The sequence below is a fragment of the Heteronotia binoei genome, chromosome 9, assembly GCF_032191835.1.
Source record: "Heteronotia binoei isolate CCM8104 ecotype False Entrance Well chromosome 9, APGP_CSIRO_Hbin_v1, whole genome shotgun sequence".
Lineage (NCBI taxonomy): Eukaryota > Metazoa > Chordata > Lepidosauria > Squamata > Gekkonidae > Heteronotia > Heteronotia binoei.
The window spans coordinates 102,271,129-102,283,653 of NC_083231.1; the positions used below are offsets into that span (position 1 = coordinate 102,271,129).

The window sequence follows — 12,525 nt, forward strand, 5'->3', positions numbered from 1 at the left end:
TGCTAGTGATTTGTAGATTTTGCCACATAAGACAGTACAATACCATTCCCTGCTACATATGCGTAAGTACAATTTACTTTTTATAAATGTAAACCACTGGTCATAGTTTTGGAAGCAAAATTACTCTTCTTTATTTGCGAATATGTACGTCCCATCTCCATTTCAAGTTCCATCCCCATCTATCAATTCAAGTACATGCACCTTTCCTTTTCTCCAGGCCACTCCTTCCCAAACCTCACAGCTGGGTTAGACAGAGCATTTTAGCCATTTATTTGTTTTCCTCACAGTGTGTACAGCCTTTTGCCATACCCCTGGTTACGTAGACTAGCCTGTGTGTCTTCAGGGAGAAGTTGGAGAGGTTTCACAAAGTTTCAGCTCCAGGACGTGGTTCCACTTTCTGATATACAAAATTTATTTGGGGCTAACTGATGCATCTGGGTTTTACTCTTAGTACTTGCACCGTGAATGCTGACCCTAATGGTGTCATTTCCCCTTGGAGGGCAGTCTTGCCACTGTGCTTTTTTGAGAGTTAGTTATGTGTGCCTCTGCTGCAGAGGTGAGTTCGGTCGCTAAAGAATTAAAAAGGAGGGGAAAGAAACAAACAACAACAATAAAAAGGTTCATGAAATGGTAGACCACCAAGAAAGAGGAGATAGCCTGTTAGTACTTTTAAAAGGGATTCATAAGGCCTACTGAATTGTTAACATTATTTGATAAATGTTATTTGAGATTAAAAACAATATAAAATCACATCCCAAAATGTGCTTCTGCTTGATGTGGAAGTGGAATTGGCCAGATATTAGTGATGTCACAGATGTTCCCAGTTAGGGATATCATGCGGCTGGCTGGAGATGGAGATGACATCATGTGATCAGGGCTGGCTCTGCCACTATGCAAACTAGGTGATGGCCTAGGATGCTGGCCTTCTGGGGGCACTGAATTGGGTGCCCCCATGTGACTCAGTGATGTCTGCTCTTCCCTGTAAAGAGCAGACGTTAGCCTTGCCCAGGGTGCCAGACAGTTTAGGGCTGGCCCTGCATGTGATGTGTGACATCATGTCCAGCCAGAAACCCAGATGGAATGTGTGTCGAATAACACTCTGGCCATCCCAGAAAGCTTTGCGGTGCTTACTGACATGATGTCATTTCTACCTCTAGTCCTTTTCCCCCATTGGTGAGTGAAGGTGGGAGGGTGGACCTGAGCCCACTAGTGGGAGCCCTCCCACCAGCAGAAGGCACCTGGCATCTCTACCTTCCACTCATTGATGGTAGGATACTTCCCAGTAGCTCCCTGCATTATATTTGCATTTGTGTAAGATTCACTGCATCGTCTCATTCTGTAATTACTGCAATTTAAAAATTGCAGCTCTCCTTAGTAGTCACAGCTGGATTGCCCCCAACTCCCAAGATACAGCAAGTCCTGTTTTCAGTGTTAGCGTTCAGAACTTAAAAAGAAAGAAGTGGAAGAAACTGTTAACTGAATTTTCATATCATTCGTTTTGTTCTTCAAGCATTCATACAAATAATTTAATGAGGAAAACATTTCTTGAGGGAACAAATATATTATTAATGGATGAAGCTGGTTTGCTCTGTTGTTGTTTTTTTTGATCTGGTTTGCTGGGTTTTTTTTTTTTTGTCATTTTGCTTACAGAGTTGAACAGCAGTGGTCATTTTGCTCCTCTGGGTTTGGTTTTTGCTGCCTCAAAGAATAGGCACTGCCTTCGTGCTGATAAAGCTAATCACATCCTAAATCCCAGGATGGAATTTAAAGTGAGTCAACCCAGGGCTGGGTTTAGAAGCCAACTTATGGCTTCATGCAGTTGCAAAAATCAGACTCAATGTGCATGTAGTTTTAAATGCAAATGAAACCGAAAGCATAGTGTTTTGAGTCTCTACCCCACCCCCCTTTACATCTTTCCTCTAACTCTGGATTTGAATGTGTCAAGGTGTTAGAAGAGAACATTCTCTGTGCAGCAAAGAGTTATAGTTAGGGTTCCCATTTTCATGTTGGAGAGCCAGTTTGGTGTAGTGGTGAAGTGTGCGGACTCTTATCTGGGAGAACCGGGTTTGATTCCCCACTCCTCCACTTGCACCTGCTAGCATGGCCTTGGGTCAGCCAGAGCTCTGGCAGAGGTTGTCCTTGAAAGGGCAGCTGTTGTGAGAGCCCTCTCCAGCCCTACCCACCTCACAGGGTGTCTGTTGTGGGGGAGGAAGGTAAAGGAGATTGTGAGCCGCTCTGAGACTCTTCGGAGTGGAGGGCGGGATATAAATCCAATATCTTCTTCATCTTCTTCTTCTTCTTCTCACTTTTGGCAGGGCACCTCCAGGCAACTGTGGCCCTTGCCCACCAACGCTCACTTAATCAGTGGGTGGAAACAACCCTCCCGCTGGTCGGCAACCCTAATTATAAGTCTAGAAGGGCTCTGGAGTAGTGTTGCCAGCCCCCCAGGTGCCAGCAGGGGTTCCCCCACTTTTAGGGGCTTCAGCCCAGCACTGGCCAGCTGGCCAGCAGGGAAAACCCTACCACAAACCAGTAATGTCATTGTGCAATGTCCCTGCCATGACGATGTGACATCATCGCACAGGAGACATTGTGTGGTGACGCTCTGGTGTTTGGGCAAACTCTGTGGTTTTGAAACAAAACAGACCATATTGCCCCAAAACCAGAGTGCTGCCTCAGATGTCAGTGACATAATTGTGTTGGGCTGCCCACCCCAGAAAGGCCCCCCCCCCAAAAAAAAACCCTCGCTGGGATGAAGCAGGGACCTGACAGCCCTACTCTGGTGAGCGATGAGGCCAAAAACTCAGGAAGGGGGGCAAAGGAATGGATTGTTTTTTAAAAAAAATTATATATCTTAGCTCAGAAAGAAGAGAACCATTTTGAGACTGAAAACGAAAAGAAGATTCTGTTGTATGAAATATTCAAGGCTGAATTTTTAAAGTATAGTTAAGAACATTCCTTGTGGATATCCTTTATATTTCTTTATAAAAATAGGTTTAGATGTGTATGGCAAATAAACCACAGAGGGCTGAAACTCATAAGTGACTTGCTTGAATAATGCCCCTTGCTTGGTAATGGATGTGAAAGTGCAGTTGATGGTTTAAACGCCACAAAAGTGGTTGGAGAGGGGAAGGTGGCAGATGTGTGTGATACTGTCAGTAGTCAAGAATGGCCCATTTGCACTCAACAGTGGCTCTCTTTCCTTTTCCTTCTCCATAGTCCTTTGTCAAGAAAGTAGTTCCTTTTCACAGATTTTTAGCTTAAATAATTTGTTTCCCAGGGTATCTTTAGATAGTTCATCCCCCAAGCCATAAAAGAGAAGATGTTACTGATTTAATTGTACCTCAGGAGTCCAACTCTGATCTAAGCGTGGGTTCTGTGAGTTACAGCTATTTCACCATGTGAGGCAGCTGCCACCAGGCCCAAAATTAGAGTCCGCTGTGCTCAGGAAAGGGAAAAAGGGAATGTGATTTGCATGTCCCAAAAGAAAATAAGGATTCTTTAGAAAAGAAGCCAGTATGCTTGTAGGAATACTGATGAGACCTATTTTAATTAGTCATTGAATTATAATCGCAAAACTATAGTGACATGTAACATCTAGCTATAGAACTGATTCTTTCTTTCTTTCTTTCTTTCTTTCTTTCTTTCTTTCTTTCTTTCTTTCTTTCTTTCTTTCTTTCTTTCTTTCTTTCTTTCTTTCTTTCTTTCTTTCTTTCTTTCTTTCTTTCTTTCTTTCTTTCTTCTCTCTCTCTCTCTCTCTCTCTCTCTCTCTCTCTCCCCTGTACGCACCGTTCAACAATAAAATTTAAAAATTCTGCAATATACCTTCTCTGTTCCTCTCATCAGCTCCTTCTCACCCTGTACACAAAGAAGTTCTTACCCAAAGCAATAAGACAGTTTCTTTCCCAAAAGGAAGTTCTTTGAGCACAAATCATTTGGGTAAATAAGAGGTTCCCTTCCTTCCTTTCTCAGTCCAACATATGTGGAAAAAAAAAACAGGCCTTGAGAAGATGGACCCATTAATCATCCACTCTGTTTGCCTGGTACAGTCCACCATCTGAATGCACAAGAACTAGCCTATGAGTAAGTTCCCCTTTTCACAGGAGTAAATGTGGGGCTTCATTCACGGTAGTGAAATGTAAGCCTCAAGGTTGTGCTTACAGTTCCAGTTATTTGGATCTGGATCCGTAGGGTCAAGGGAAGGCTTGTGCCCCTTCACCAGCTTCCCCCTTGGCTTTCTTCTCTGGCTGCTACCTCCTTATAGTTGCAGCAACTACCTCTGCTAGTTGGAATTGTGGGGCTGTTGTAAGAGGGTAGAAAACGGCAGAAGTGGAGGGATGGAATGCCAGGTGGCGACATGGCAGTGGTTTTCTCAACCTGCTTTCTGAGGAGATTCAGAGTCTCAGAGCTGAGGCCTGAAAATCCAGATTTGGGACATTTTCTTGAAAGGCCTAGCAAGCAACCATGTCTGTTCTGTGACACAACCAGACAAGTCTTTCTCATTTATTTGTTGTTCTGTTGCTGTGTTCTTGTTTACCTTCATTTCATTTTTGTTTTCAGTTGACATGTGGTCAGTAGGGTGCATCATGGGAGAAATGATCAAAGGTGCTGTGTTGTTTCCAGGCACTGATCGTATCCTTCCTAGCGAGCTGTGGGAACTCTTTAGGTACAATTTTCAATCTTTTTTTTTCTCTTTCTACCTCTCTTGGGGGAGCAGAATAAACAGCCACAGACTTCATTGTATAATCTGTAAATGGAACATAAATGCCACTCATAAATGCCAGCCGGTCTCCCCTTCATCACAATAGCTTTATTTGAAAGTTTAAGTTACACACAGTAAAATTCCAGAGGGTTAGCTATGTTAGCCTGTTGCAGAAGAAGCAAGGAGAAGTCTTATGGCACCGTAAAGACTAATCTGTTTTGTGACAAAAGCTTTGCATGGAGTAGAAGCCACTAGATGCATGAACAATGTCTATCGCAGAAGCAGAATTGTTAGCAGCCATCCAGTTATATTATTAGACACACACCTTGTGCTAAAACTTTTCTGTATTGCAATATAGCCTTCTTTATCCAAACGATTTGAGGGATATACAGAATATTTGGATAAGCAGATCCATAAGAGTTCTCTACATTTATTTTATTTTTGTTTGCTTTGTATCCTGCTGTTTGCGCCCCCCCCCCCCCCAGCAGACTGAAGAACATACATTAGGTAGAAGGACCAGTGGTTGCATTCAGTTCACTGGAGTTTGGATAATGGGGCTTCTTCATGCTTAAACTGGTCAAGAGTTTAGAAATGTATGTATTTATTATGTTCAGATTACATTACGCAAGAGTTTGGTGGTTTTAGTACTGTTACTTCTCAGAGTAGGACAAGTTAGAAATTTAAATTAATAAATAAGGCCTTCAGCAGTCCTTGTTTCCTGCACTGGAATCTCAGAGATAGTGCATCAAGACTGGAAATATGAATGTTTCCAAATTTCTACTGGTCCATCTTAGCACAAAATAAAAGACTTGAGAAACTCAGAATTTAAGAAGTGTTGAAAAGGATTTAGTCAGTTATCTTTTTACAGCTAACAGTTGTGCATGGGGATCAGTCCTCCCATAGCAATAATTTCACTGCTTTTTGTCATTGTTATTTTTTTTGCAGTAACCAGGTAGTGAACCAAAGCCTATTTTCAATAAGACTTTTTTTCTCACAGTAAACGCCTATAAACTCAAATTTGCTACGCAGTGTAACAAAGAGCTACAGCTAAGTCTGGCTTCTCAGTGAATACACCTGTGGAACGTACACATATTCATACATATATGTGACATGTGTGTTCCACTCCATGCATGTTTGCCTAGATATTAATCCCACCAGCTCACTTGAGCTTACTTACAAGATCTGCGTGCACAGGATGGAGCTATTAGGTGGGATCTTAAAAGAAAGTGCAGGTGTACCCTAGAAACATAGTGTAGGAAGAGCTAGGGAAAAAAAAAAAGATTTTGGCATTTAAAAATATTCCTGAAGTGCCCTGACTCAGATCTCGGAAGCTAAGTGGGGTCAACTGGCAAGAGCTTGGATGGGAGACCTCCTTGGAATACCAGTAGCCAGAAGGACAGGGGGAAGCTTTATTCAGCCACCTCTCTGAATATTCTCCAAGCCCCCAGTAGGGGGCATTCACCAGAAGCCACCATGTCTTTCAGGTCTGCATACACACACATGCATATATGTAAAATAAGAACATAAGAGAAGCCATGTTGGATCAGCCCAATGGCCCATCCAATCCAACACTCTGTGTCACACAGTGGCCAAAAAACCAGGTGCCATCAGGAGATCTTCAAGCAAACAGGATCATCATCTTTATTTGAATTATGTTACTTATGGGAGCAACCTTTCCCTCCCTCTGCTTTTCATCCCTCTTTTCCATCTTTGTTATATAACCAGGGGTGGAATTCTAGTGGTGCTTCTTTGCATATTAAGCCACACACCCCTGATGTAGCCAATCCTCCAAGAGCTTATAAGGCTCTTGGAGGATTGGCTACATCAGGGGTGTGTGGCTTAATGTGCAAAGGCGCTCCTGTTAGAATTCCACCCCTGGTTATAACCCTGCCCCCTTTGGCAAACTGCATGTCTTTGGATTCCCAACAAGTTTGACCCTCCATCCCTCTAAATTATTGTAGATTGTATTTTCATTTTTCAGCTTGTATATAAACATATCCTAATCTGAGTCCATAACTAGCTCATATCCTGGCGCAATTTTTTTTTTATTACAAGAATAATTACAGTGGTCTGATAGAAAAGGACTTTTCTTTATATGTTCCATGTATTTCCCAAAACAGGAATGGGGAGGATATTGGGGTGGGTGAGTTCAGAACAAAGCCTCTGCCATTAATTCATATTTCATACTCAGGTTTGTATCTCTTCATTTGTCCAGATTTATCTTTTATGTTCTTCGCTGTTTTTTTCCACCAGCTTCTCGTACTTCTTGTTGGAACATTTTATAGGTTTGATACTCAGATTATCTGAGCAAAAATGAAGTTAGGAAATCTTCACTGACAGTAGATGTTCTTAAATGCTTTCATTTGGGGCCACTGAACCCAATTTCAGAGAGAGTAGCATTGATGTTGCCCAAAGTGAAAATTGCAATGAAATTGGAGGTTCAGAGGAAATCTGAAGAATTTTTTGGGGGAGGAAAAATTGCATTGACATTAGTTAAGGAAGAATCTGTATATCCAGAAAACATTAATGCAGGCTGATAGACCAGTTTTGCTGTGGGTGTGCCTCCTATGTATGCTTTTGGGAATCTAGAGCTGTAAAAGAAACTCTATTAAGTGATTTAAGATTATAAGAATGAGGACTTGTGTTGTGGCCAAATCTACCAAAAATGAAAATCTGAGATGTGTTTGGAGGTTTCTACTGATACTGATCTAAGAAAATTCAAGGGAAGTGAAAAAGGGAAGTGAAAAAAAGATTTGGTAAAGCTAATAAAATATCTCAGAGAGGTCCAGTATGTCTTAAGTAGCGTATAAACAGCTTGACATGGTATAACTGTGCAATTAGCTATATACTCCAAGACTCCTAGGCATTAAGACCATTTGGTTCTCATCTGGAAAATGACAAATTCAGTGAGAGGAGGTAGACCCAGGTGGGCAGCTGTGTTGGTCTGAAGCAATAGAATAAAGTTGGAGTCCAGTAGCAAAGTTTTATTCAGAATGTAAGCTTTCATGTGCATGCACGCCGAAGTGTGCATGTGCATGGAAGTTTACATTCTGAGCGAGAGGAGAGTTTATGGTAGACTCTGCAATTTCTTAGGTGCATCATGAAGTTCAGTTTAGCATATGAAACTCAATGTCACTAGGTCATGTGAAAATAAATGTTATAAATGGACTCAAAGTACCAAGGGGGGGGGGGGCAAAAGGAAATCCTGCTGTAGTGTGGTGCAGTCATAGGGCAGATATATTTTCATTAGCAGGAAGCCAACTGATTGAAGGATTAAGCTTGTCAGTTTAGACCAGTTTAGAATGTTCAAATATACAATTGGAGGGTTAGGCAGAGGGAGAAGTTTGGTCCACTGACTTCTGATATCGCAGTGACTCCCGTTGTTCTATGAGAGGTACTTTTCCTTATTCCTGTTCCTTGGAGAATGGGGTATGGGAGTGGGGGGGAAGGGGCCCATAAGGAAGGTCTATCCACCAAGTCTTTACAGGACATTCCAGTCTCTGCCTCTAACTGTGGCAGCCCTTATTGACTCAGCAGAAGAGTAGGTGGGTGGACTGAAGATTATAACCCACAGAATTTGTCCTTTGAACTAACTTAAATTTAAAAAAAACAAAACACAAAACAGTTTGTGGGGATTTGGGCGTGAGAGTGCTTTAAGGGATAAGTCCAGTGAATAAAAGCTCTCAGCCGCAACACCCAAACCAGGGGTGGAATTCTAGCAAGAGCTCCTTTGCATATTAGGCCACACACCCCTGATGTAGCCAATCCTCCAAGAGCTTACAAGGCTCTTTTTTGTAAGCTCTTGGAGGATTGGCTACATCAGGGGTGTGTGGCCTAATATGCAAAGGAACTCCTGCTAGAATTCCACCCCTGTCCCAAACTGAACTTGAAATAGTTAAAAATAATGGTTTGCAAGTTCTCATCTCAGTCTAGATTGGAATGGGTCTTTATAACCCATCTTCTTTAATACTGCCTGAAGCTGCATATCCACCACCTGCTCAAGGATGATATGACCACTATGGGTGGGAATTATTTAGGTTGCTTCCCCCCCCCACCCCCCATCCCAGGAATAGACACACAATTGCTTCTTTCAAAGCAATCAGGACTTTGCCCTGCATTTTCTTTTGGGCCCTCCACCAACCTGACCTGGCTAAATTCTGTCAGCCATTGAAGTGAATAGCCATCCCTGCATCTTGTGGCAATGAGTTCCATGGGTCGGTTGTGCACTGTGAATAACTACTTGCTTTTGCAGTTCCTCAGTCTATTGCTCATCAACTTTATTGGATGAATTCAAGAGCGAGAAAAAGTTCTTGCTGTCCATTTTATCTGAATCATGTGCAACTAGTGAAAACTGCATATGAAATGCCTTTCCTTGTAGGAAAAGGGTTGTTATGCCTTGATAATTTTGGTTGCCCTTTTCTGCAGCTCTGTAGTGTCTTTTTTGACTTGGGCAACCAGAACAACACACAGCTTTCCATACGAGTCTGCACCATAAACTTACACAAAGGCATTACACATTTATTTTCAATCTTCTCCCGTAAAACTGCAAATAATTGATTTGCCCTTGGAGGGAGTGGGTTGCTGCTGCAGCATACCAAGTAGCTGTTTCCACTGATCTGTCCATCACAACGTCAGAATTTATTTCTGAAGCCGCCTTGGTGGGAGGGCGGGATATAAATTGAATAAAATGAAATGAAAAAAATGAAAATTTTTCTAATAATTCCCTGCTAGTACTTTTGATTAGGGCTGTGCAAGGAAAGATAGTTTTTCTTTTCCACATTTGGGTATATTGAACCTGGAAAATATCAGTATTTCCCAGTATTCCCAAATCCAGAGGAACTCGTTGAGTCTATTGGCCCTTCATAGGAAATATTCAGGAATCCCAATTTTTTTTTTGAGGGGGGGGGTCCATTAAACCATGTGGGGACCACATGGACAGGTCGGGGAGGGACGGTGGCTCAGTGGTAGAGCATCTTCTTGGTAAGCAGAAGGTCCCAGGTTCAATCCCTGGCATCTCCAAAAAAGGGTCCAGGCAAAGAGGTGTGAAAAACCTCAGCTTGAGACCCTGGAGAGCCGCTGCCAGTCTGAGTAGACAGTATTGACTTTGATGGACCAAGGGTCTGATTCAGTAGAAGGCAGCTTCATATGTCCATATGTCCACAGGGTATATTCAGTGGTCTGGGGAGGGGGTTGAGGTAGAAGCACCAAATTTGCAGCATAGCTGCTGGAGCCCGTCTTCAAAAGAACCCCAATGTTTTTTTTTTTTAAATTGGGTTAGGAGGGTCTAATTCTATGGGCACCCAAAGAAGGTGCACCTAACCTCCATCATTTCCAATTGTGGGGAACAGTAAGGCAACACAAGCCCAGCAGAATGCCCCAGAGAATATCTACAGTGGAAGGTAAAGTGTGTGGGGGGCACATTTTTGCAAGGACCAGTGCAATGTGCCCAGCAGAACCAATGCCACTGTGTCAGTGCCAAAACCCAACAGGACTTAGGTAAAATCTGAGAATCTCTGAAAAAGAAAAAGGGCCATATCTGCAAGGATAGCAGAATGTGGTAGTGCCCAGCAGCACAACCCAGTGCAAACGTACTATTTCCCAGTAGCGGAACGCAGTGATATTGTAGCAAATGCCAGCTCAATAATAAAGTCTAGCTCAGCCAGAGACTCTTGCTTTTATGCTCTTTGCCCATCCACAGAGGAATTTCAAAAAAGAATAAACTTCTGTTTATTTGTTCCCCCTATTCTGAAATCCTATTTGCCAAATTGCCACTGCTCCTTCCCCTCTCTGTCCTGTTCCCTGGTCAATGGTTGGGGAAAGTGAGATAGTTACTTAGTTGGACTTCACATTTGAAGCAAACAGCCTTGCAAGTCGCAAAGAAACAGAGCAAAAGCAGGAAAGAACTCTAGAGGAGAACTGAAAGTTAACTTTGTAGCCCATTAAATCTCTCCACTATCACCTATTTGTTTATAAGGAGAGCCAACAAGAGCTCATTTTTCAGGCACTTGGAACACCCACTTGCCCATTGGGGTTCATTTATTCCCCTCAATATCCAGTTAGCTAGCTAGAGGTTGGACATTCTCTTGAAGGGATCTAAATCACACGGAGCAAGTGCTAGATTGCCTTCCCCCACCACCATGGGGACATCACTTCTGGGTCACGCTACTGGGTGAGAGAGCGGATTGCATGCAGCAACTCTGTAATGCATAAGAACACAAGAAGAGCCCTGCTGGATCAGGTCAGTGATCCATGTAGTCCAACATCCTGTCTCCTACACTGGGTAAACAGTTACTCTGGAAGGGCAGCCATCAGAGCACAGAAGTCAAGGCCTTCCTCTGATGATGCCTCCTAGCACAGTATTCACAAGTTTACTGCCTCTGAATATGTAGCTTGTAGACTTTATGTCAAAGGCATTCCTAAATAGAAGAAAACCAGACAAGAAACATGTTCTGTACTATGTGCTATCTGGCTGTGCACACAGATACATGCTGTGCTCCTGCTACTCTGTACTGGAGCCCTCAGTGGTATTTCTGTCTAGTAAAGCTTGCTACCCAAATCGTCCAGAGACTCCTACAAGGCAACAGAGGTGCAAGTCAGTATTATTCATTAGCTGCCAGTGCAGACTAGGCACCACAACCATGTACGGCAGCTCACCACCTTTGCCCCTTGCTATGACGATTCTGTTTTCGCTTCCTGCTGGGGACCACTCAAATGGGGTGAAGAAAGAGTTCTAACAACAGGTTTGCTGCCACATATAGCCGGTGGGCTGTGTTTGGCTCGACAGGTCGTGAGTTAACAGAGATGGAGAGGGTGGTCAGAGATAGAGAGATGGAGAGAGTGATCAGAGGCTGGAATGTAGTCTCCACATGCAAAGGCTTTGTATGTTGGAATGCCACTTGCTTAGGGTTCATAGTGGGAGCAGCTGCACCCTTTGTGCAATGTTGACTGGTTTCTCAGAAAAATCTGGGTAGGCTGCTGTAGGAAATGGAATGTTGAATTTGATGGGTGCCGGAGTCATAGTTTGCCTACAGTGCCCAAAAACCATACCGAGTAAATTTGAACGTGTGGATCACCATACTGAAAAGTTTGGGAACCACTGCAGTAGACCATTACCCAACAACCACAAAAAATACTTTTGGTTGAAAACCAACAGCGCCCTTCCTGTGGCTGCCCTTCTGTTTCAGCATATCAAGGATCATGGTTTAGAACAAATATCCACCGCAAAATAGCAAGGGCTCCTAATTTTATATTAATATTTCCCTGTGTTTTATAGATAGAGATAATTTAAACTTGCCCTTAGCATGCAGAGGCTTAGGTTTGTAGTTCCTATGTGGTTAGTCTAATGGAGGGGTGTTTTTTTTTTTTTTGTAAAATCTGTCATTCAAATAAATTACCAGGAGGAAAAGATAAGCCTAACCAAGAGATGCCCTGTATAATGCATTTTAAAAGCCTGGTTTCTCTTCAAACAGCTGCATAGTTATTAAAATTTGTTCACAGACCCTCTATAATTAAACCATTAAAAGCATTTTGCTATAGAAATAACTCCCTAGAAACCAGTCACTAACAGCTGATGATTTGTTTGAAATTTGCCCTTAACTGTGTAGATATTCTTAAACAAATAGGGGGAAATGCTATTATGTGTGCTTTTCATTTCCTGTAAGGCTCTGCAACATTTTCTTGCATTCTTTTCTCATTTGTAGTGTAACTTTTCAGTGGTAAGGAAAGGTCTCCAAACAGTCAGCTTTTTTTTCCTTTTGTGCAGACTTCTTGCTTTTTGCAAACATGTATTTTAACATTGTACTCTACCTGATTTTCTGCATCCC

General features: G+C 42.5%; 1 protein-coding gene across 5 annotated transcripts in view; it reads left to right on the forward strand.

The window, feature by feature from the left end:
* Window positions 1-12,525, forward strand: part of MAPK10 (mitogen-activated protein kinase 10) — a 313,465-nt gene that overhangs the window by 252,309 nt on the left and 48,631 nt on the right. For all 5 annotated transcript variants that reach the window (XM_060247089.1, XM_060247090.1, XM_060247092.1 and 2 more), the window contains one exon: window positions 4,561-4,632. In XM_060247089.1, coding sequence (XP_060103072.1) covers window positions 4,561-4,632 — 72 coding nt within the window. The remainder of the gene's footprint in view (window positions 1-4,560; window positions 4,633-12,525) is intronic.